Raw genomic sequence first — 26,355 nt, 5'->3', positions numbered from 1 at the left:
CAAGATAATGTAAAATTGTCACAAGAAAGAAAAAAAAAAGATCATGAGACAGGGTTAAAATAGAGGAAAGGGAAGAATTTCACTTTGCGGAGAGTGGTCAGGTGAGATTTGAGCTGAGACACCCCCCCAGGGGGCGGGGGAGGCGGGGAGGAGGCTGCTAGTGAAGAAGCCAGGGGACAGAATTCCAGGCACAACTACCAAGTCTAAAGAATTTGAGTTGCATGTTTAGAGTTTTACTAACAATGTGAGTTTTAAACTTGACTTATTTTTACCCTTTGGTCCTGGAGTCTGCTGGCACTTTAATTCCAGTTGTTGTAAGTAACAGAAATTTCAGGTTTATGTGGCACATTTCACCTTGTGTCCATATAGATTTAAACCCTTTGGCAGAACCTACTTTTAGATGCATTTCTCAAAGTGGGTTTCCATCTTTTGCTGAAATTTCAGTTACTTGCTCTAAGAATAAAGAAGTGAATTTTACCTGACTTGTGACTTTGGAATGGGGTACATAAGGTGCAATTATCCTGACCTAGACTTTCCATGCGGTGGTTTATAACGAACTCCAAGTTCACAATGGAGGTATTTTTGACTTTGGATTTACTGTTGGCGGATCCTTTTTGAACCATTTTATTAAGGCTCCTACAGATTTCATGTGTATGTGTAAAACATCAGGTTGTCCTAAATGGGCTACTTTCAATCCTGGCATAAGCCATCAAGTATGTTTTCTAAATTACTCAGGAATTACACTTTACTCTAATACATGGGAGGGAAGAATTATGATTTGTGGAATTACTGGAATTTTCTTTGATGCTTGGAACATTGCCCTTCTTAAATGTCACATTCATTTAATTTCTCTAGATAGTGTGTGGTTCATTTCTGAAAGCTTGTCTTTTCCCAGAGGAAAGCACATGATAGGTTAAGGAAGATCAAGATTTCTTTTATGATGTAACATGATATGATGCGATAGTCCTTTGCTTCTGCTGTAATTTGGCTACAGTTTCTTGGGGACTTCATACTGTCAAACTCCTGTCAACTGAATGCAAGTTGACATCCCACTAGAAAATAATAATTACCCATTGTAGCACCTTCCACCAGTACCTGCTGTGCGATACAGAAAGTCTTTCACACCAGTGAAGCAAATGGATGTTCATTAAATTTATCCACAGTGGCAAGAAATACAGAGGCCATTTCTGTCAGAGCAATGAGAAACCCAAAAAATAGGCCATAATAGTTTCTGTATTTTATTCCTTCCTTAATCAAAGAAAGTAGGTGTAACTTGGACTTCAGAAACCAGAGTTGTTACCTGACCTGTATAAGTGTGTAAATCAGGGGTGTGATCCCAATGCTTGAAGTCCCTAGAATTATGTGCAAAATTATGAGTGATCATCTTTCTGGGAAGAGAGTGCTTTGCTCTATCAAAGTCCCTGTAGCGGAGCTTGGTAAACTATGGCCTGAGGGTCAAATTCAGCTGCCCTTGTTTTTGCAAATAAAATTTTCTTGGGACACAGTCATATGCATTTGTTTAGGTATTGTCTATGATTGCTTTCAAGGTACCATGCAGAGTTGAACAGTTTCTAGAGAGACCATATAGCCCATAAAGGCTAAAATATTGACTATCTGACCCTTTACAGAGGTTTGTTGAATGTTGTTCTAAAGGGTTAGTAAGTTAAGGGTTATTGCCTTTGACTTCTTGTTCTAGTAGTTAAGCTATTACCCATGCCACTAAATTATGTTAAAAATGTGAAAGGCACTCTAAACATGAGAACTTTAAAATAGTTTAGCACACTAGCCCCATTCTTTGATGCAGGAAGAGAGAACCTTAGGCTTATATGTGAATATCAAGCAGGTTTTGCAAATAAAACCAAAAATGTAAAGGAAGGATATTTATTATCCCCTTAAATATACTTCAGTATTTGATTGATTTGTATTTTAAAATGTCTTAATTTTGCTCATAAAAGTAAAATTAAAAGAAAAACCAGGGCTTCCCTGGTGGCGCATTGGTTGAGAGTCTGCCTGCTAATGCAGGGGACACGGGTTCGAGCCCTGGTCTGGGAGGATCCCACACGCCACGGAGCAACTGGGCCCGTGAGCCACAACTACTGAGCCTGCGCGTCTGGAGCCTGTGCTCCGCAACGAGAGAGGCCGCGACAGTGAGAGGCCCGCGCACCGCGATGAGGAGTGGCCCCCGCTCGCCGCAACTAGAGAAAGCCCTCGCACAGAGACGAGGACCCAACACAGCCTAAAATAAATAAATTAATTAATAAAAAAAAAAAGAAAAACCATACTTCTATAAAGGCTAATAAGGAAAAGGCCCATGAAACCGTTAAAATTAACTGTCTTCAGAGATAAAGTTTTCCATAGCTTCATGCCTGAAGAAATCATTATCTGAAGTCAAGATGGAGGAAGAAAAGTCATAATAACCAATCCCAAATTAACAAAACTTCAATTGACAGAGCCCACATTTTACATTTCCAGCCATACTGGCTGGTTGTGGAGCTATAAAAACAAGAGAGGAGAGAGTACTTGCCCTTCCATCTTCCTGGTGCTCACATAGTCCATATTTAACTTCCTTTAGTCTCTTCCTTCCCCCTTTGATTTCCTGCCCCTTCCTTCAACTATCCAGGAAAGTATCAAAATGAATCAGAATATTTCTTTTTCCTCCCTCCTCTAGAGCAGGTGACAAATACTGGACACAATAAATATTTGTTGAGTAATTGAATGACTCCACAGTCCCTCCTAACAGAAGAAACCACCTCTATATGATACATAGCCGTCCCTACTTGTTTCAAAGTACTTTTAAAATGTAGAAAAGAGGAACTTGAATTAAACTAGCTACACTGAGATAGTCCTTTACAGGGCTTAATGGTAATGAATCAGTATGTGAAAAGCTGGCTAGTACAGCCTTATCTCAGAGAAGCTTGTATTAATTCACAGGCTTAAAATAACATTGTAGGTAGATGGGCAGAAGATGCATTAGAGGACCTTGTTAGCTTTCCATCCGGTCATTCATGACTCCTCAAAAGTATACTGAGCTTGCTCTGAACTAAGAATCATGGGAGATACTGGGAAATGAGGAAGACATCAATTCTTCTCTTGAGGAGCACACAGACTGTGATGAAACAGATATGTACTGGGTGTCCGATTAGCAAGACCCCTTTACATGTTCCAAACAGAATAGGAAATAGACATAATGCCCTGAATATGGAATAATCTCATAAGCAGGATTACTGCCAGTCCTACATTGAGGCTAGTAGTGGGCAGTTTGGGAAGACATAAAACCCTATAATTCACAATGACCTGCAGCTACCTGATGTTGGTGTATGCTTGGTACATACGATGTCAATATGGAGACTAGAAAATTAAATGGTACGATTATCCCTATTAGTTATAAATCTCATATTTGAAATTGGAGACATTTAGAGGTGGGCATACTTCTGATGAGAGAGGCAAGCATTTGTCAGAAATTTAATTGTTCCTAAGTATCTAGATGTGATGCTATTACCGAACGAAGCTTGGGCCCGCTCACCTGACCTGTGGCAAAACCAATCTACTGACACAAGGTTGTGGTGAAGGAAAGTACAGCATTTATTGCCAGGCCCCAAGTGAGGAGAATGGACAGCTAATACTCAAAAGACTGGAACTCTCTGATGACTTTCAGGGAAGGGTTTCTAAAGACAATGTGAGGGAGAGAGTCTCGGGGTATGTGATCAGCTCATGCTCAATTCTCTGATTGGTTGACGGTGAGGTAACAGGGTGATGTTTTGGGAATCTCAGTCATCGACCTTCTGGTTCCAACTGGCCTGGGGTCTAGTGCTTGTGTCAGCATGCAATTAACTTCTTGTACCTGATGGGGGTTTTAGTATCTGCAGAACAAGTCAAGGTTATGGTTCAGGATATTATCTGTAGCCCCTGAGGAGGAATTAAAGGTCCTTGACTTTGTTTTATGGCTAAACTATTATTATTTTGTCTTGCTTGACTGTTTTCCTTTGTTTCTGCATATTCTCACTTCTCTGATTAAATTTGCTCTTTGGAACTCGGGGAAGGCCTAGGAGGCTAAAGCTTTTCTACAAACAAGAGAGAGGGGCCATGGGGATCTGTCCCCAGGAAGGCCCTACAGGGTCCTGCTGGGTTTCAATACTTAAAAAAAAAGAAGACAAGATAATCTAAGAGTTAAGTTTTTTTCCTTCTGGATGCCTTGTGTTTATTGAGAAAACTCAGTGTTACTCATGTTGCCTGTTTTATTCTCTTTAGTCCTCTCTACAGGTAATTATTTTAAGATGCTGCTGTTAAGTATGACCATTGGGCCCAGATTGACTTGGCTGTATTAAAGGCCATGCTTTTTTTTCATTTTCTTGAGAAGAGGATACTTTCTTTTCTGAGGAAGAGATGGCCCTTCCCTATACATGGAAACACACGTGATGTGTTTACCATCTTCTAATTGGCAAAAATTTTTTAAAAAGAAAAAACTCAAATACAATACAACCACCACTGTGATTTTAATTTAAAAAGCAAGTGTGCTTTCCCAGGTTTATGCCCCCGTGTAACCATCACTCCTTATGGCAACAAAACATAAAACATATGCAGTACGACTCACCAGACCATTCATGGAGGCAGCATTGAACTTGAACGTGCTTAGTTCTCTGTCTTCTGTTGAGCATTTGCCCCAGGGTAGATTCTTTAAGAATCACTGACCAAAGGAAGAAGGCTCTTCCGCACTGCGTCTTGTTTTCATGCCAGCCCTCCATTTTGAAACCCTGCAGCATCTTTGTATTTTTTTTCACGTGGCAGCGTTATATCTCTGAGTCCTGTGACCACTTAGTTTTCTGCTCCATTTCTTCTCTGTTTAGACACTGCCATGCCCCGTCCTACATACTAATTACTGACTTTTTGCTTCTGTGCTTGATTCATTGTGTCACATTTTCCCATGTGAAAGTGGACTAGGAACCTTGGCGAGGAGGTTAATGGATTTAAGAGTCACTCGTATTTAACCCTGAAAGTCACAGCAAAATAAGAACCAGTGGCATGACCCATTTTATGAACCAAGCTGTGGTCAACTTCAGCAGCAGACTAGCAATCAATTTCACTATGATGGAAAGAAACATCTACAGAATTTGAACAGGATTGAAGATACACCTTCCCTTTTCCTATCTTTACCTCTCAAACTTCGGCTGAAGCTACTGATTTTTTTTTTTTTTTAACATCTTTATTGGAGCATAATTGCTCTACAATGTTGTGTTAGTTTCTGCTGTATAACAAAGTGAATCCGCTATATGTATACATATATCCCCATACCCGATCCCTCTTGCGTCTCCCTCCCACCCTCCCTATCCCACCCCTCTAGGTGGTCACAGAGCACCAAGCTGATCTCCCCGTGTGATGCAGCTGAGAAGCTACTGATTTTGTTGTTATTTTACCTTTAATGTGGAAATAACCCCAGAGTGTGGGAGTTAGTACTTTGGGATTTTAGTTGGACTCTGTCACTAATTAGGTTGCATGAACTTTCAGTATTATCAGCTCTGCTTTCTGACTCTCAATTTCCTCATCTATAAAATAAGACTATTTAGCCAAATGATCTTTAACATCTTATCTGGCTCTAGGAGTCTGTGATTTCAAATAGCTCTAATCATTTATTCAAAAAAACATTTACTTAATCCTATTGTTTTCCATCACTCTACTAAGGACCATAAGATATAAATTTGGAGTCTAAACAAGAAGGAAATTTGTGCTTTCTTTCTGAGGACTTCTGTGGGGGCAATCTTACCTTTAACACAAATTTTACAGCACTGTCTTTCCTTTAAGTTCTCAGGATGGGGACCAGGTCTTAACACTGAGAGAGAGAGGTTGTCGGTAATTAGTCTCCCAGGGAGATGGGGAGGTCCTGCTTACCTTGTTAAAATAAAGTCTTCAATTAAGTTGTATAAAGCGAAAAGGAGAGTGAATTACCCTTATTCAATATTATTACCAAAATCCTTTAGCCATTCATCACTGTGAACTAAGTAGTAAATACTGAATATGACTCCTTATTCGTAAAAGTTACCTCTTCCAATTCTCTGGCAATGGCTAGTCTGGAACAGTATATTCCGTTATGGTTGACTAGGTAAAGCGTCTCCTGACCTCATGCAGGTTTCCGGTTAACCTCCTTTTTCTGGGGAACATGGACACATTTCCCTGAAAGCAGTCATTACAAATATATTAGAAGTAGAATAGAAACAATAAGCAAGAAGCCTCAGATTGTCATTGAAACTTGCTTTGGCTCTTTTCTTGGAACACCAAAATGGGAAAGAGGAAAGAAAAGAGAGAACCTTCCAATTGTTGCAGTGAGTCAATATTTTTTTCTTACAGTGCAGCAGGTATCTTTTAGACCTTTGGAATCAGCTCAGACTAGAAAAATTCCCCCGTTTCTGTTTCACCCTGATTCTTCTCCCTGAAGACAGTTTGTGTCACAACATCTTGGCATAGAGACTAATCTACAGCAAGAATCGAGATGGTTCATCGTGAGTCTGTGGCCTTATTTATTGTTACTATTTTTAAACCAGCCATTTATGTTGTTTGCAATCAGTTGTTCTGTTTCAAAACAGCCACTGCCACCAGACATATTTTGGAAACCTTTGACGTCAGTGGAAATGTGTATCATAAGAAGAGCCTGGTGCAGCCCTGGTCAGCTGAAGGACAGGACATGGGGTCTTGGGAGTCTTTGCACAATCCCTGCCCTGGAGTTGAGATTTCTCAACAACTGTACCTTCGACATCCCTGCAACCACATTAAACCAGTTCCTACTTAATTACCCATAAACAGCTTAACTCTCAACTGCCATGTCAGACTGAAGAGGCGTATCTATACAGTGTAGTTAATTTTATTCCATATTGATGACGCACTGTACTTAGGAATCATCATTTATCTTCAGAAGCGGTATATAACCATTAATTTACCAGAGTCCCACAACAGCCCTGGGAATTAGAAACATATTCGTATACCCATCTTTCAGATGATTAGATTAAGACTAGATAAGTTATGAGAAAAAAAGCCTGGCCACTTCAGAGGGAAAGTCAGGCTTGGAGCCCATTTGATGTAGAATTGTTTCAAGTCTCAGAGTGGCAGTCAATGTTACATTTGTTTGTTCAGGAAGGAGAATGACACTCACACATACAGCCTTCAATCATATTGCTCTTTTTTTTTTTTTTAATTTTTTTGGCTGCGCGGCTTGTGGGATCTTAATTCCCCAACCAGGGATCAAACATGTGCCCCCTGCAGAGGAAGCATGGACTCCTAAACACTGGACCGCCAGGGAATTCCCTATCATATTGCTCTTTTAAAAGATTTTTGCTGGCTTGATTTGCTTTTGGCTTTCTTTGCCAAACAGGCCCATCTTGCTTCTGGTAGCTGCAGAGAAGAATATAAGCTCCATGAGGTTCCAGAGGCTAGTTTCAATTCTTGGTGTGATAGTATGTTTTGTTGTTTTTTTCTTTTTCTTTCTCCAGGTCCACCATCTGCTCCTCTAAACTTGATTTCAAATGTCAACGAGACTTCAGTGAACTTGGAATGGAGCAGTCCTCAGAACACGGGTGGCCGCCAGGATATTTCCTACAATGTCGTGTGCAAGAAATGTGGAACGGGTGACTCCAGCAAGTGCCGACCCTGTGGAAGTGGGGTCCACTACACCCCGCAGCAGAACGGACTGAAGTCCACCAAGGTCTCCATCGTTGACCTCCTGGCTCATACCAACTACACGTTTGAAATCTGGGCAGTGAATGGCGTGTCCAAGTATAACCCTAGCCCAGACCAGTCTGTGTCCGTCACTGTGACCACCAACCAAGCAGGTAGGGATTGGATCCACTTTATCGTTTATCTAAACATTTATGGAGAAAGAGCTTGTGTTGATATCCATGAAGGATGCTAAAGTTCTCCAGTTGAAGAAGAACTACAGGGATCTAATCATAAACCTGTGAGCTGCATTATAATACAAAAGATACTTAGAAGGCTGTTTATTCATTCAGCAGATATTTTTTTGGCTACCAACTGCGTAACATGCATTGTACTAGGTGGTGGAGATTAAATGAAGGCTAAGACAGTGTCTGGTTGAAAACAGATGACATGAGTTGGGTCACTCCATGCTAGACTTCTCTTGTAAGGGATGCGTCTTGGCCATTTTAATCACAAGGTCATGGTCAGATATCAGCTCATTTACATATTATTTAGGAATATAAAATTGATTTTTACCAACACAAGAGTGCTATATGGGCATTTGCTGTATTTTCCAACAACAGCATTAGTGGATGTAGTTTTGATCTTGTTTTTTTATTTTAAAAATTAAAAAATAATTGACACGGGTCTTTATTGGAATCACCAGGTGGTAAGCCTGTGAACAATGAATGGTTTAATGGGTAGCTTGCTCTGTGTGGTTGACAAAGTGTTCCTTCAAACACATCCTACTTTTGTAGCCACTTTCATAGTTAAATTCACACTTGACAGGTGGAGGAGGAGAGTTAATTTACCTTGTTTCCTGCATCACTTTCCTCTTCTAATTCAGATGACAGGAAAGCATTTTCTGTTCATGGAGAGTTTCTGCTGAGCTAATTGCAGAACTGTTATCCAATCTTGAATATCAGATATTCCAAAGTGTGAATTAGAATCTAGATTTCTAGGCTCTGCTCCTGACCCACTTACTCCCATTCTTCCCCCAAAGAAGTTTCCACACTTTCTCATGATAATTTTCCATTCTGGATTTCTACCACATGTTTCACATTGCCACCTCCATGTTATTTATTTCTGGGGATTTAAAGGGGAGGAGGAAAAAAGGACTGTGCTTTATCCTTTTGTGAAGCTCTTAATTAAGAACAATCCACTTCATCAGAAAAGGATCATAAATTGCCAACAATCCTATCGCCTCTTACTGCACTTCTCCCTTAGATGAATGTTTCAGTAAGTGCACTCAATAGTTAAGTAAAATATATCTGCACTAATTGACTCCATAGTGAGAAGTATTCCAGTATCCCAATCCAAAGTCATTCTTTTTCCACTTTTCCCTGAACTCTCTAGAATAAATAAAAAGTTAAGACTGAGGGAAGATTTTGAATTGGTGCTAGACTGACAGATCTTCCCAGAAGGTAGTTTCAGTTACACAGATGTGACCAGTCTTTAAAAATATGTGGTGTGAACAGATCCTCCGGTTATGTTTTTGCCTTTTATTTCTGCACGTCTAGGATGTGAACACTGTTGTGGTCGTCACTTTTATTTCTCTACAAAGGCTAGTATGATTTAGGAGGTTTTTGGGTTTTTTTTTAATTATTTTTTTATCAATTTATTTAATTAATTAATTTATTTATTTTTGGCTGCTTTGGGTCTTCGTTGCTGCACGTGGGCTTCTCATTGCGGTTGCTTCCCTTGTTGTGGAGCATGGGCTCTAGGCGCACGGGCTTCAGTAGTTGTGGCACGTGGGCTCAGCAGTTGTGGCTCATGGCTGTAGAGCACAGGCTCAGTAGTTGTGGCGCACGGGCTTAGTTGCTCTGCGGCACATGGGATCTTCCCGGACCAAGGCTCGAACCTGTGTCGCCTTTATTGGCAGGCGGATTCTTAACTACTGTGCCACCAGGGAAGCCCAATTTAGGAGGTTTTGATAGCATCACAAGGACTCTGTGAATGCCAGCTTTTTATTAGTTGTCTTTTGGAAGAAGGCAATGGAAATATTGCACATAGATCCTGGGAAACCTAGGATGTTGAGTGTCTCTGAGTTACAGGGAGCCAAGAAGGTGCAGAGTGGTCTTTGCACCCCTAGAGAATCTGGTTGATGATTCAATCAATATTCTTATGTTCAGCCCCCCTGTATTCTTCCGGCTGTCCTCCAGTACATCACTACTTTGTGTTCTTAATGGAATTAAAACTAAGAATGGACCTTTGAAGCCTCAGCTGTACAAGGTAAAGTCATTCTCTTTGGCGGAGGGTAGCCTCTGGGAGATGTGCTGAGGACAGGCTTGGCTCCCACAGATTTTGTGGGGAGACTTCTCTGACTCTGTATATTTAAAGATTCAAGCCAAGGGATTATGTCAACCCCTACCAAGCCAGAAGGCACAAAGAACACAAGGAAGACAGGCCAAAAATCCTCCAGAAGAAGAAAATGTGCAAAAACATTACGCCTGGGAAGGAAACAAAGTCAAAGTTTTATTAAAAAAGTAGGTGTAATTCTTCTAGATCTAGGGAAAGGGTGGACAGGGAATTCCTCTGACACAATTAGGTTTTCTCTGACACGGCGAGCAGTCCTGCCAGGAGGTTTGCTGAATAGGACAAAATTCCAGCTCCTTATTTTAATTTTCGTAAAGGGTAATGCTGGGAAGCTGTTCAAAATTAAAAATAAATCTTTCAATAAGGAGACCTCCTGTGTGACCGGCCAGAAGGCTCCTGCTTAGCAGAGAGCTGTATGTGTGCACGGTGCCACCTCATTATCCCACAGCGATTTGGAGTTCACTCATTCAAAATCATCGGGACGGTTTATCTTTGACTAACAAACCTTTTCTTCAGAGTAGTGCAGATTAATAATGTAGGCCAAAATTCTGGATGAATGTAGCAACCGTAAACTCTATCAAAGCTCCCCTATGCATATTTACGTACACACAATTATATTCTAATTGCTGTTGTTCTGATCATTTCATTAAATTAAATCCCTTAGGGACCTCTATAGGCAATGATGTCTCACTCTATAAGGGATACATAGAATAAATGAACGTTAGCTTTAACCACCTAGAGGCCACCGAGTTTCATGGCTCTGCATTTTTGCTCTGTTTTCACAGGGCTCTTTCTCTCACCGGTGGTAACATATTTAAAAACAAACACAAAACCTAGAATTCCTGGTTTTATCATCACCACCTCTGAGACCATCACAGTTGGACAGCACCGTGAAGGTGAAACTCACCTAAGCTCGTATCAGAGCCAGCACTTGAACTTGGGGAGAATCCTGCTCCCAAAAGGAGAAAGTTGCTTTCTTTTAAAATTATTAGGTACTTAATAGCATTCCTGTAGTCAGCTTGGCATCTCCCCATTTGTGAGACCAGACTCTGAGTATCTGAGCCTGGAGATGGGGGTCTAACTGGGCTTTGATCATGTAGTTGTGGGATGTGGTGTGAATGGGCCAGTGTTCTCACGTGGTTATTTAAACCATTCTAACCCCAATCTTACAGTTGGTGTCTTAAGGGGCTAATAACACCCTTTTCCTCCCCTCCTGAGTTCAAACCCAACTGACACAGAAGACAAGACAAAGGGAACTCAGAGTGCCAGCTTTATTGCCGAACAGTTGATGAAAGGATGTGAGCTTTGTATCTATAGCCAAAAGGGCTGGCTCTGGTGACACGGCCCCAGTGTCACCCAGGGACAGTGTAACCCAGCTGGCTGACTGCAGGCTCCTCGCCAGGACAGAGCCTGCTCTGCTCAGGTCACCCTAATGTCGGTTGCTTTGTGCAAGGAGGCAGGTCCGAGGGAGCAGCGAGGGTTGAGCTGAGGACGTAGGACTTCTCCCAGATCCTCTTCCTAAGCCCCCGCCCACCCCCCAGGCCAAGAGCATGAAGTAGAGGTGAGGAGAAGGCGAGGATGGGGAGGCTTCAGCGGAAGTAGCCCCAGAGGAAAACATCAGACAAGGAAAATGGATGTTCTCCCTACACTTACTTTCCTCCATTGCAGTCCAAATGGAACAAAATGAGAATCCCTTGAAAACTCTTTTTCCTTCCTCCATCTTCCATCTTTTGTTTAGGAAGAGATGGTTTTTGTTCCGTCTTTTGTTTAGGAAGAGATGGTTTTGATGCTTATGAAAAATGAATAAGCAGACCGCTGGGTGATTTGTTTTCTAGATGACTTTCCTTCAGTTTACTTTTACTTAAGTGGACCATCTCAGGGAAATGAATGCAGGATGTGTCTCTAGGAGAGAGAAATGCTGTATAAATGAAACAAGGTTTTCCTGACCAAGCAACAAAACTGTGACTGTTTTTGCTAAAAATGCTGTGATGGCAGCCGGCAGTAGACCTTAATATCACCAAACCAGTTTTCACTCTGCACCCCCTAAACCTCCCCCCACACCTGTCTCCCAGCTCTGGGGCTGGACCATACTCTAGGTTCTTTTGTTTGTTTTAAATCGTGATGAACCCCTATGGCTGATATTCTCTACTTACCCCAAGTTGCACCCAGGACAACTATAACATTTTGACTTTTACTTTGCATATGATGCTGTTCTAGATACTTTACAATGAAATATGTCTGATAATCTCTCTTTAGCACGGATGTCATGTCCTAGTGACAAAACATCTTTAACACGCTGAGTTTGGACAAGTTCAGATATTCAGTGGGTTACATAATTATTTGAACCTAGCTAACCTCTAAGATCTTTTCTAATTTTAAAATTCTGTGATTCCAGGAATATAGCCATGAGCAATGAAGCATGGGCTTGAAGTAGGGCTTCATTTCCATATGTTGTTCAGAAACTGGCTCTTAAGGCAATTCCAAGAGTGGGAAAACCTTCCAAAAATGCTTCAGCAGAATTATCAGAACGCATCTGAATCCTGCCTCTCCTCCATCCCTCCAAGCTGTACTTCTAGGATAGGTGTTCCACACCCCTCCCCAGACATTTGGCAACGTTGGGAGACGTTTTTGGTTGTCAAAGCTAGGAGGAGGGGGCAGTGCTATTGCATCTACTGGGTGAAGTCCAGGGAAGCTGCTAAACATCCTAGAAGGCACAGGACTGCCCCACGACAAAGAAGTTTCTGGTCTGAAAAGTCCATAGTGCCAAGATTGAGAAACTCTGCTCTAGTGCCATGCTTGAAAACCAGATTTTATGACTTCATAGCAATGCCCACCTTCTCAGAGTTCCATCCCCGACCTGTCTTTGTTTGGTTCCATCGCTCCATGCTGGGAACACAGGGGTCTCAGCACTATTCTCAGAGGATAGACAGTTATAAAAGGCCCTCTGGGGCCTCTTGTGAAGAATCCTAGTGGCTTTGTCATCAGATGAATTGGTGCTGCTTGTCAGACTGGCCTTGTTCCCTAGGATGGACCATTAAGAAAACGGCAAGAAAATACCACATTGACGATAAAGTGGCAGGAACCTCATTGTAATGCCACTGCACAGCACAGATATTCAATACCCCGTCTGTTGATGAACACATTTATTTACAGTAAAAACAATCAGTGAATGTTCTTTGTCAAGTAGTGATAAAGTTAATAAAACCAAAATAATGAGAAGAGAAAAGAAAATAACTAAGTACAAGAGGCATTCTGTCTTTTATTACTCAACTGGTAAGTTCCCATTCTCTCTTTCCTGGCTGTCTTTTAATTAGACATATTATGTTATTTGAGTGGGATAATGGGGAACGGTGGGAATTCTCATCCCCACTGGGTATAATTGCTACCTGTCTTCTAGATGGTAAGAGGACAGCTTCAAGGAGATGTTGGAAGAAAGGGAAACATCTTAGAGCAATTGTGTTAAGCGGTGTGCTCCAGGCATGGTGGAGTGGGGCAGGTTTGGTGCAGTCTGAAGCTTAGACAATTTTTGTGTGATTTCAGGAAAAAAACCTACAAATCGACGCATATCAAATGAAGAATCAAGCTTTGGAAAGGGCCCATGCAAGCGTCCTTAGCTTCAATATATAAAATCCTGCCTCTTAGTTGCGTGGGACTATTGTGTAATTATGCCTAAAAGTGCAAAGAAACAAGAAGGAAGTAGAGATTGCAAGAAGTCCAGTTTGTCTTAATAGGAAAGGTGATGTAGTGCAAGGGTCATACTGGAGCGGTTCTGGCCTATAGCTGGTGGGGAGGGACAGCGTGGGATGGGCCTCAAGTGTGGTTCGAGATCAAATTAGCAAGCAGAAAGCACAGTCCTGGCGATTGTGGGGATGGTAACAGGTTGCTAAACCCAAATGAGATGTGAAGGATCGGCATTTCCTATAAGCCTAAACAGGAAGGAGCAGATCGGGGAAATATCTGTTGATATCTTTGAGGGACAAATATCTGGCTTCTGTTAGTGCTTTAGAGCAGGGGTTGGCAAACCAGAGCCCAAATCCTGATCCCCCGCTTTGAAACCCCCTAAGAATGTTTTTTTTCTATTTCTAAAGGGCTGAAAATCATCAAAAAATAATATTTTGTGAGATTTGGAAATTATATAAAATTCAAATGTCAGTGTCTGTAAAGAAGTTTTATTGGAACAAAGGCCCACTCATCTGTGTGTGTGTGTTGCCTAAGACTGCTTTCCCAGAACCACAGCAGAGTGGAGTTCCTTTGGCAGAGTTGCCTGCACAGCAAACATATTCACCATCTAGATCTCTCCAGAAAATGTATGCCATTCCCTGCTCTGGAGTACTACAGCAAAAGAGGACGACATTGCAGCATGCAACTCTGCATTTGTAAAGCAAAAGCAGCCATAGACAATATGTAAATGGGCGTGGCTGTGTCCCAATAAAACGTTATTTACAAAATCAGGCACCAGGCCAGAGCCAATCCTTGAGCTGGGGGGTAACTGGCTTTAGGGTCCATGTTCTTAACCATTACCCACATCACATCAGCCTATTTAATCCTCACAAGTTTATAGTGAAGATCAAATGTGAAATCACATGCCCAGCTTCTAGCAGGTATCCAATTAACATTGCCTTAAAAAAAGTTTAAACTCATTATTTGGAAATCTTACTTCAAATTGTTTCCCCTCTAGTTGGAAAGGACCAACGAGAAGAGGTTGAAATGCTGGTGTCATTTGTCAGAAACTACTCCGGCAAAGGATGGGATGAATTGACATTTAGGTTCATCTCACGTTGGAAACAATTTTGATATTTAGCAAGACAGCTTCTTTCTAGAGGTTTTGACTCTATGAACAAGATTTCACAAAAATAATTAGGATTTCAAACACGCCTTTACTTTCTTGTACCACAAATCTTTTCCCAATGACACTCAGGTTTCTGTTTTTTTTTTTTAAACATCTGTATTGGAGTATAATTGCTTTACAATGGTGTGTTAGTTTCTGCTTTATAACACTCAGGTTTAAATATAGAATGTGGCACATGCTCGAGGGACTGTTCGGAGGGGGCAGTGTTCCGGTCCTCTTGAAAACATGCATTCTTAGCACTGCTGTATGGTTCCTAGATGCTGGCAGCATTTTTTAAAATAATCATCTGTGCTGCTTTTTAAGGTTGCTCCCTCACTGAGATGATGTCTCGTTTGCCTTTGATCTCAAATAAGTGATGCTTTTTTTTTCTTACTCCTAAGAAATGTAAAGGAAAAACACATGATGGAACTAGTGAAATCTTTAAGTCAGAAATCTTTCTAAAGACACATTTTTAAATTCTTCAAACAAATTGTAAACAATTCCATTGAGAAATTTTGCAGAAAAGTTGTTTGTACATCCTCAACGGTTGATATGCAATCGTTAGGACCTCTAAGGTGCAAGCTGGTTGGAGAGTCCTTTCTGTGTCGGGGTCATTATAGGCCTAAACAAGCACACAGTGGGCTTCAGAGAAGGCAGGCTGTGGTTTTCTCATTAACAGCTCTGATCCAGCCATGGGCTCCTGGTTTAATTTCGTAATGCCTAGGAAATATACATTTTAAAAATATGCAGTACAATTTTTTTTTTTAAAGAGAACAGTCTCTTGATTCTAACTTTATACATAAAATAATTTCATGCCTATGGAATATTTTTGCCACCCCGATAATTATTATGCATGCTCACTAATTATGATCATGATGAAGAATAAAATAAACCGGTAGATAGACAACGGTACAGCTTCTCGTGCGTGGCACCAGGGTCCAAGAATTTGTATTCAGGGTGGGTGCCACAAGTCCTGGTGGGGAGAAAAAATAAAAACCCTTCCAAAAGAACCTACTAAATTATCCAGCTTCAAGGTTGACTGAACAGCACAGACAAATTGTATATCTGTAGAGCCTAGTGGTAATTATTGCATATAAGTAAAAACTGGGTTGCATTTTTAAAGAGGTGAATATTTCACTCTAAGAAAATGAAAGTTTTATTTATACGCCCAGAACTGAGAGCACTATTCTTCCTAATTCTTTTCCCTTCTCTCCTACATAAGTATACACACATGTTCATTTGTGAGAAGGGAAATCAGTTCACCAGCATTCACCCTAAACGCTTGACAGTCTTAATGCTGATTTGCTTTTCATTCCTAGTGTTAGGCTTGTTCCTTCGGACACGACGGCCAACTTTTACACCCTACGGAGAAGCCATCGAGAGATTTGAAAAATAAGTACTCTACTGAGATGAGAAATGAATAGCGCAGGGCTAGCGAAGGTTCTGGATGAGCTTCTAAATTGTCTAGTTGTCACTCCAACTGGCTGAATGAATGACTGTCTCCTCAGAGGAGCCAGAAGAGACTCTCTAGGGTCCAGTTTGCAACTAAACATCAACAAAAAGATCCAGAGAAACTTCTATCAAAGCTTCACTAACCCCATACTGATGTCGTTAAAGAGTTTTTTTCTTTAAACACGGGGAAAACCAAGAGCCGTGCTGCAGGACTAATCCTGCATTGAGAGATCTTAAATCTGCAGAGACTAATTAAAACACCTGTCCCTGTCACCCTGCTGTACAGAGCCTTCTCTGAAACTCAGGGTCCGTGTGCTGTTTTCATGCAGGTATACAAGAAGAGAGCATTTTCTGTGTTGCCTTCAGGTAAAGACTCACACACACACACACACACACACACACACACACACACACACACACACACAAATGTTTTCCTCCTTAGCTTGTGCCAGAAGAATGGAAGTTTCCATTGGTTGCCCCAAAACTGCAGTAACAGAAACAGAGAGATGATGCCACACATCGCTTGCCTCGTGAACACCGTGGCTTTCATTGGGAAAGGTCACTAATGATTCTGGTCGCATATGTGAAGGTTGGTACCCCAGAGTGCTGGAATCTAGCTGAACAGTCAGTCGAATGGCTGCCAGTATAGACCCATAGCTGAAGAAACAGCTCTGACATTAAATTCCTTCTTTCCCTATTCTGATAGATTGGTCAGCCCACCCTCGAGGTGCTCTTCTGTGGCTCTCCTGTGCTTTATATGCTTTATGACAAAGCACAAGAGCTACTCTCTAAAACATAATCTATCTAAAATATCTTATGGGGAAAATGGTAGGGATTTGCCACCCTTCTTGGAAGGGAAGGGGAGAGGAAGAACAAGAGGAAGGGTGGGCTACTCCTTTTTGCCTGGCATCTTCTAAATGATAATCTATGTACATGAATTTCTCAGGCAGTTTGGTCAAAAAAGCCTCTTTGATGAAGGCTGGGGGGTAGCTGATTTTAAAAGTTTCTTATCTAGGAACCTTCTGTTGGTGGTGTGTTCATACAAACACAACTTCAATGTGTAGCTTCCGCTTCACAGCGGGTGCTAAATAGGGACCTGCCTCCAGCAGGTTTGCTGTATGTAACAGGCTTGGACAAGATCCATCCATTGGAACAAGCACTGAAAGGGGCAAGCTCACAATGGCTCCCTGGAGAGTTGGTGTTGTCTAGGTACGGTACTGCAAGCAATAAGTCTGCCTCCTGAATCCCACCCCCCCTTTTTTTTAAACATAATAAGTGTGTATTTTGAGCATAATAGCGTGAAGGTGGATGAGAGCACAGCTTCTTCCATGTCCCTTTGTCAAAGCCAGGGCAAATGTATAAACAGGCCAGGGATTTTGAATATGCAACTAGCTGAAAGCTTAATCAAGTGTTCCTTCCACTCTCCAAGATAATCAAGGACTTTTTTTTTTAATATATGAAAGTTGCAGGTTATCCTAAGCGTTGCTGGTGGAGCCCTTACTTGCGTTGAAACCCACTGAATTCGATACTGATTCTACAGGGCTTCAGGAGAGCAAGGTTTTAGGAAACTTTCTAGAAGGATGCTTTTGGAGGCTTGGGAGTTCTTGTTGCTCACATCAGCAGTCCCCAACCTTTTTTGGCACCAGGGACCGGTTTCGTGGAAGACAGTTTTTCCACGGGGGATTGGGGGGGATGGTTCAGGAGGTAATGCGAGCGATGGGAAGCAGCAGACGAAGCTTCGCTTGCTAACCCGCTGCCCACCTCCTGCTGTGTGGCCCGGTTCCTAACAGGCCACGGACCTGTAGCGGGGACCAAACCCTGGGGTTGGGGACCCCCTGGCTAACATCATCTCATTTTCCCCATTTAAAATAGGGGTAGGATTGCCATTACAGTATGTAATCAGGATCCTTCTTGCTTTGTTTTCTATTGGAAGCAAGAAGTACAAATACAGCAGAATCTTGCCGTACGAACATTGAGTGTCTATAACCAGAACAGTGGTCATACATTTAAAAAAGCATAAGTTATGTTCACAGCCCTCCTTGTATACATCAATGCTGATTAGTCAACTCATTAAGGTGTGGCTCTAAGAGGCTGGTAATATATTTAAGAAATCTTGATATAATGTAAAAGTGTATTGTTTGGGGAGATTGATAGATGGGAAGCATCTCACTGTTAACTCTTCAAGGGTATAACCTGAACTGTATGAGTTCTTTGGATGATGGCTTTCACTCTTTCTCTTTTCTTCCTTCCTTCCTATTTTAGAACACACACGAAATAACGTTCATAAAACTGCTCCTAGTGTAATGGAACCCTGCTCCAACATCTTTCTTAGAGACCACGCTGTGGGACTATTTCTGGGTGAGATGTTGTTCTAATGAGGTCCTTCCGATATTTACAGATTGATTCCTGGTTGGAACTAGTAATACTGAATTTTACACTTCAGCAAGTTGTGTTAGAAAGGCCCCAGTGAGATGCTGTGAACCTCCTAGTTTTAAAAATAATCAGGTCCTAAAACAGTTATAACTTTCCTAATACATTCTTTGTTATTCTTTATGACTACAAAAGTCATCTTGGATTCTCAAGCACAGACCCAGTTGGAGACATCTGTTGGCCTTAATAACATTTTAAAATTTCACATCTCGGTTGTTCTCAGCCTCAGTCTTATAATGCCTATAGGAGTTTAAACTCTGGCACATACAGTTTAGTTTCTGGCTGATACCCCCAAATTAAAAAAAAAATTAATTCTTTGGTTGGCAATTCCCCAGCTTAAAATCCCTTCTCATAAATTATGCTCTTTTTTTTAACCTCTATCCTAGCTTTCAAAAGAATTGCCAAAAAGATAGAGTTTCAAATAGGAGGGCTGCAAGAATGCCATTTCATTGCTACATTTTTTGAGAGCATAGCATGTAGTGACCATGTGTATATGAAGCATTTTTAAAACATGCTGGCAGTAATTTAACCCCAAGGTCTCCGTGTCTCTAGTCTCCCCTTACCAGTCACTTCTTTGTGCTTGTCTATATAGCCAGCAAGAAACTGAACGAGAAAGGTTTGGCTACAAATAAAACGAAGGCTTCCTTAGGTAGTACTAAACCCCAGTTCCTCAGCATGCTACGGTTCGTGGATATTGTCCCCTGAGTACGTTTCTCTGTGTTCAGAACTTTCCCAGACTTCCATATAGTGAAACCAAACTGAAAATAAGATGGAGAGGCTCAGTGCTTTACCTGATTGGTCTTCTTCCTGTTTCTCTCTCTGTCTCTCTTTCTACTTATAACCTTCTACTTTACCATCCATGGCCATCACTTCTCAGTATTTAGCCATTGTTCTTTCCAGCCAAGCAACATTTGGACTTGGAAAAGTTCCGAGTAGTATACAACACATAGATTTGCAACCAAAATTGTATTGGAACGTTTCCTCTGCCTATCTCATCCTGTCAGTGATCACCTGTAGCCTATAATTTCATGCTCCACTTTATTCTTTGTCAGATATTTTTCATCTCTGTTTTTTTCTCTTTTCTGCCTATGTGTTTCAAAATGCAATAACAGAAAGAAAGATGAGTTACTAAAAAGTAATTTCAAAGATAAAAATAACAATGGCTGGTGAAAATGCTTACCATTTATGGAGCTTATATACTCAATTTAGGGTCGCCATGACTTTTTTTTTTTTTTTTTTTGAGCTGCTCATGAGGTCTTTTAAAATAACCATTAGGAAGAATAGGTATCCTGTTCCAACTGAATATGTGATGGGGAATTGGATGGCTCAGGAGATGACTAATGGGACTCTGGACCTTTCTGTCTTTAGGTCATCTTCTTGTATCTGGACTACATCATAAGTGGTCCAAGGCCTGACCATCTGGCAGCCATTGAGTGGCTATGGTAATGGAATTGGTCTCAGTCCAGGTCTTAGTCGACAGGTGTTCACATCATAAGTGACACTAATTGACTTCCTATCTTTCAACTTGGGAGACAGTGGACTGTCACTGAGACAGTGATGGGCAAGGAGTTATTCATGATATATTCAGGCTCCACTGAAAGCCAAGGAATTCAGTACCTTGAGCTGGCACCAACCTGGCACCTTGCAAATATTGTACTTGTCTCTTATGGGTTCCATTAACCTCAGAAATAAAAAATAGGAATCTAATTTCAATAGATTTACCATAACTCAGAATGGCGAATGCTGTTTTTCTGAGGTTACATGAGCCTCACGTGTTGAGGCTTTTTCTCTTTATTTTGTATCATAGTAATTAGATGCCTCCTATGAACATTTTAGATAAGGATGAAAAAAAGAAATTGGATTCTTGGCCTGTATGATAATATCAGTCAGGCTATCTGCTTTTATTTTGTAATTTTTTTCTTTGTTTGTTCTGTGGTTGATTACCAGGTCACTTATTCACAGCAAATGATACGGATGATACCCTTTGATGGAGAATTTAATAAGGCTATCTTCAATGCCCTTGTGAAATGGAAACCAATGTGAAGAAGTAACTTTGAGGCTTTCATTAACATAAATTTCAAAGCACAGAATTCAAGGGGCTTCATCCAACACATACCCTTTTCTGTTGTTCCAGGTATCTGAATCATAATTTATTCATGTCACTGGGGCCATGACCTGAGGGTGACTTGGCCTGACTTGGAGGAGATTATTAGTATTATTAGCGTTATTAATATTTCGTTCCTTGATTTTCCTAGGTTTATCTAAGGGCTTTTTTTTTTTTAAACTACACAGACAATTTGGATGTCCCTGTAGCAAGTGGCAAAACCATACTCCTGAATTAGTTATCGCACTTAAAAGTCAAGATGACAACAGCCTCAGTGGATCTATTTATTGAAGCAGACAGCCTCTTTTAGCAGAATGATCAATGTCTTACCTCTTTCTGAAAGGCTTTTCAGGCATAAGAAATTGTCAAGCATCTGATAGAGAGTAATGAACAAGGCTTTTTATTGGTCAGTTTCTGAAGTAGGCTTTTAAGCATTTCTGCCTGTAAATGTAGAAACCTGAGTGTGAAAGTAAAAGGCAAGAGCAAAGATTTACTGGGTGCATCTATCATCCTGGCTTTTAGAGTCTTTGTGATTAATACATCTTTAATTGGGGACTGATCTAGATGCCTTGGATGTCAGAAAGCTAAATGTTACAGCATTGTCTCATTGGTTCCTAACACAGCAGGACGATTAGCAGCTGTCTGAGTAACAAAAGAACCTGAAGCCCACAGCACAGCTTTTATTTTCCAGATTTGGAATGCCTGAAGCTCTCCAGTGGAGCTGACAGCTAAAGGAACAGAAGCCTTGGTTCACAGCAGCTAATCCTTTTCCGCTCTCTATGCTGTATTTCTGCTCACTAGGAGAAAACTTTTCCTTGACACCATCCTTCATATTCCAGATTAATTTCAGAGGGCATTGTTTGTCATGGAGGGGGCTATATTGCCTAGGGCTCTTCATTCTAAGCAAGACACATAAAACAATTTCAACTAAGAGTTTATACAAGATACTTTCCGACATACTGAGACGCAATGAGAAGATTCATCTTCCTAGAGGCGTTCAGAGGAAAAATATTTATTTAATTTTTTTCTGTTGTTGCTAGATTTACCCTGTTCTCTTATCTTAAAAAGGTTGTCTTGCTCAGACAAAGTCTTAAAAATCGACTTCCAGTGGAAAGACTTGTTTTCCTGTTTGCCTCAAACTGGCACTCTTACTTAACAGGAAATACACACTGAATCCTGCCATGCTTCTGTTGGCAAGTGTTGGACTATCCTTGTCAGAACCTGCCAACAGATTTCTTAGTAAGCAAATAGAAAGTAAAACAAGCAGCTCTCAGACGAAACAGAAGACGCACTTGTATTGCATCAGAGACACTCGGGTTCTCCCTAAGTCATTCCCAGTTAATTCTGGGGGGTGTGGCCTTGGTTTCACATTGAGACATCACTCACTTGTAATTCTACACTAATGGAATGGCTATCCATGTAAGAATATGAATTCAAGAGAGTTATTTTGAAAAGAAAAACAGGCATTTAAAGAATGCATTTTCTTTACTGTGGAAAGCAGCAATTGCTGTATGGCTCAGGTATTAAATATAGCGATTAAATAGTTATAAAAGCCCTAATTTGCAAAAATTTGCACCTTTCATGGCACTTTCAGATTTTTTTACCCCAGAGGGTTAACTAAAAATTGTGAATGGGTCTTTCTATTATTAGTTTTAATATTCCATCTTTTATACTCTTAGCTAACACTTTTATTTGTTCTTTAACCTTTTTATTGAAAAATACATACACATACAGAAAAATAGACAAGACAAATGTATCGTCAATGAATTATCGCAAAGCAAACATCTCTGTGACCAGCAACCAGGTCAAAGAATAGAACATTGCCAACCTTCCAGAAGCCTGCCTGCCTTTTGCCCCCCACTTCTTCCCTAACTCCAAATACTATTATTTTATTCTGTAATTAAATTTTCAGTTTCAGGTGATTCTCTTCTTAGCTCTGTAGGTAGTTCTGAGATGATTCATCACCAAAGCTTTACACTTTGTCTATTAACGGGGATCGTGTCGAATTTATCTCTGGATTTCTGGCAACCAACCATGTACATAGATGGCCCTGAACCTAACATATAGCAGACCTAACATTTGCTCTGTTACTGATGCAGCTGATGCTGTGGAAGAAGAGACCATTTAGCCTTCAAATCTCTAATTTCTTATCAGTGAAAGAAGGGGAGAGACTAGAGGCTTTTATAGATCAGTGGTTGAAAATGTGGACTCTAGGACCTGACCTTTGAATTCATCACTTACAAGCTATAACTTGGGGCAAGTTGTTCAAACTTTCTTTACCTTGTTTTTCTAACCTATAAAATGGAAATAATAATAGTACTTGCCTCAGAGGGTATTTGTGAGGATTATATGAATTAATCCACGCAAGAGATTGAAAACAATGCTTGGCACTTACCAGTTACTCCATAAACGCTAGTTGAGTGTGTGTGTTTACAGACATGTGATATGGAGAGAGGATCACATACTTTTGAGTCAGGCAGACTTGGGTTTAAAAATCTAATTTTATAGCTTTGGTCAAATCATTTCATTTCCTTGTGCTGCAGGAGTTTCCAAATAGAAAATCAAAGGTGCTAATGATAACTGTGGACTTCAGAGAGTTGCAAGGATTAAATGATGTTAAGTGTGTGAAAGTGCCTTGCAGAGGAGGCCAAAAGCATGTTTTGCTCATTTGCCCGTTCTTCTCTGTTTAGCTCTGATTCACGAGGCCCAAGTCTTTACCTGCATGAGCTGTCAACTATGCAATGAAAACTAAACTCTTTTCTAAAAAGAAAACTAAACCAAGCCATTTTGAGAACCCTGCTGTCTTTTCCCATTTCCCATTAAAACAAGCTCAGCTGAATCTTTCTGCCCAACATTTTGTGATTCTGCGGAATTCAGTCACTGTTAGAAGATCCGGGGCTGTGCTTGCGTCTTGTGTCCCTGCAAAGCTGCACAGTCTGTTCCTGGCATTGTTGACCCCCAGGGCAGCACTCGGCCAGTGTGGCTCTCCGCTTGCTGTGGGTGCCCAGGAGCTGGAGTTTCCAAGAGGGAGACCATTCAGGCAGCTTTCAAGTGCAGCTCAATCTTCTGCAGGCCACGGTACTCCTACACTTTATCTTAGTTAGTTATTGTATGAAGATGTTATCGCAGCTCTTCCTCGACTTATAATGGGGTTACTCCCCAAAAAACTCACTGTAAGTTGAAAATACATTGAATACACCTAACCTATCAAACATCATAGCTTAGCCTCGCCCACCTCAGATGTGCTCAGAACACTTATGTTGGGTAGAGATCATCTAACACAAAGCCTATTTTATAATAAAGTGTTGAATTTATTGAATACTGAAAGTGAAAAACAACGATTTTCTGAGTACGTCTGCTAGCCCGAGAAAAGATCAAAATCCAAAATTCGAAGTACGGTTTCAACTGAATGCGCATTGTCTTCACGCTATCATAAAGTCGAAAAATAGCAAGTCGAACCACAGTCATCGTAAGTCTCGGACCATCTGTAGATGAAGATGCCCCTTTTTTCCCTGAATGGCTCCACTTGACCTGAATGGGCTACTGTCACCCCAAATGTCAGTTAGCAGGTTAACACGATAGAAAATTGTTTCCTGCTCAAGTCACATCCAGTTGGTGGTGAAGAGGGGGAGGGTCTATGGGGAGCTTCCAAGATGGACCTGAGCGCCAAAATGGAGCTGGCAGATTGTGGGTTAGAGAGGATGGAGGGTCCCAAGGGAGCTATTTATGTGATAGATCTAGAAGGGGAGTCACTACTTCAACCCACACCCAGAACTCAGGGACGTGAACCATCCTACATGTGAAGAGATCTAGGAAATGTAGACCTTGTCTAAGCAGCTCCATCCCAGAAACATTTATGGGAGGGGAACTCCCATTTTTGGGCGGTTAGCCACAGAGGCCTATCCCAAGACCTTCAACTTCTGTATGCAAACACTTAATGTAAAGGCTAAGAATTGCATCACATTTCATTATTTAAAATGTGGGTGATAGCTCTCTATAAAGAATTTGCCTGAGATAATCTGCCACCCATTTCTCTGCAGAAACAAGAGTCTGAGTTAAACGCTTTGTAAAGTCTTGCTCTTGGATCACTTAGTTAAAGCACCATTAATGTCCCCAGATCAGATTCTGTCCCTCACTGGAAGCACAGGTCTGTTGTATCTTTTGGCAAATGTTACTGTACCCTGCTTTATGTTATAGTATTTGTTTAAAATAGATTCTGTATGTACTGACCTTGGAAATCATTTTATGGGAAAAAAAAGTGCATCCCTCATACATTTTAAGTATAAGCTTAATATTAATATTTCCATATTTAAATATAAATGAACTTCATATAATTCAGTCTCCTGAAGACTTTTGTTGAGAATTTGGCTCCACGTCTCTTGTTGAATAGGAAAATAATTCCGTATCAATTTTAGCATAATCAAGTTTTTCCATACCTTTTGTCTGTTTGTTTTAAAAACAGTTTCACTTCTTGACTATGAGAAAATGTGCTTAGGTACTTATTAATGGTACAGCAGCTGAAAGCTATAGGGTGCAGAGCTGAGTTCTTACAACATCAGTGATGTATTCAGGGAGGGTGGATACGGATTGAGTCTTTTAATGATTTTTATCTAAGGATTAGCAGAGGGCTAATCCAGCTGATTGACTGAATGTAGTGCAAACAAGATCGTGTGTCTAGGAAAGCACTCTGTGCACTGTTGAGTGCTATGAACTACTGCAATATCATAGTAAAAAATAAAAGTTGCTCAGTGCTGTTTGGTACCATAGGTAGTGCAAAGCTCAGAGGAAGAATCCTGTCCTCCCTTTGGTGGGACGTGGAAGACAGCAATTAATATTAGCACCCGAGTTCTTAGCGTCTCTGCAATGGCAAAACCCTTAATCACAAGGATATCATTAGTGCTCTGAAGCATTTAATTTTGATGCTTGACAGCATTTTAAAATGCACCAACCTTTGATAAAGAGCAAATCAGAGCTGTGGCGTTGAAATGAAAAAGAAAGAGGGAACAAAAACCACCTTAAGCTCCAAATAATTCAATCTAAATATGCTATTTGCATTAAGCAGAGCTATGTATAAACTGGGGGTTTATTTTTCCTATCAGGGAAAGACCCCTTAGGTAAACATCACCTCTTTAAATTCAGATCCTGGGGAGGGAAACAAAACTCTGCTGAGGTTAAAGACGTCTTCCCTCCAAATGATGGGCTTGAGAACCACTGGCATCCTTGGCTTTAGGTTTCTTAAGGTCCATAAAGGGCCATTTTCACTCTTCCTTGTCCACAGGCTGGAGACCTTTTGTTGCATCTGTTTATTTCCTGCCTTATTCCTTTCTCCCCGCTAATTTGAGCCAGTAATGAAATGCAGTGGGTCTTTTCAGCTGTGTTCCCCACCCAAGGTCCCCCAAACTCTATAATTCAACGCTTGTGATGCAGGACCCAAGAAGACAGTTTTACAGCCCACAAGTGAAGGACTATAGTGACTCCTTCCTCCCTTTCTTTTCTCCATGTCTCTTTTTCTCTTCATCCTATTGGGGTGTCACAAGGACCAAACTGC

The 26,355-nt window shown here is 40.9% G+C and overlaps 1 protein-coding gene across 3 annotated transcripts in view; it reads left to right on the top strand.

The window, feature by feature from the left end:
• The window catches only part of EPHA4 (EPH receptor A4), a 142,522-nt gene that overhangs the window by 72,270 nt on the left and 43,897 nt on the right, over positions 1–26,355 (top strand). For all 3 annotated transcript variants that reach the window (XM_059928798.1, XM_059928801.1, XM_059928800.1), the window contains exon 5: positions 7,476–7,814. In XM_059928798.1, the coding sequence (XP_059784781.1) occupies positions 7,476–7,814 (339 nt within the window). The remainder of the gene's footprint in view (positions 1–7,475; positions 7,815–26,355) is intronic.

Source organism: Balaenoptera ricei, chromosome 7 (genome assembly GCF_028023285.1).
Source record: "Balaenoptera ricei isolate mBalRic1 chromosome 7, mBalRic1.hap2, whole genome shotgun sequence".
Taxonomy (NCBI): Eukaryota; Metazoa; Chordata; class Mammalia; order Artiodactyla; family Balaenopteridae; genus Balaenoptera; species Balaenoptera ricei.
The sequence above is the reverse complement of the archived record's forward strand: the minus strand, read 5'-3'. Positions and strand labels throughout refer to the sequence as shown.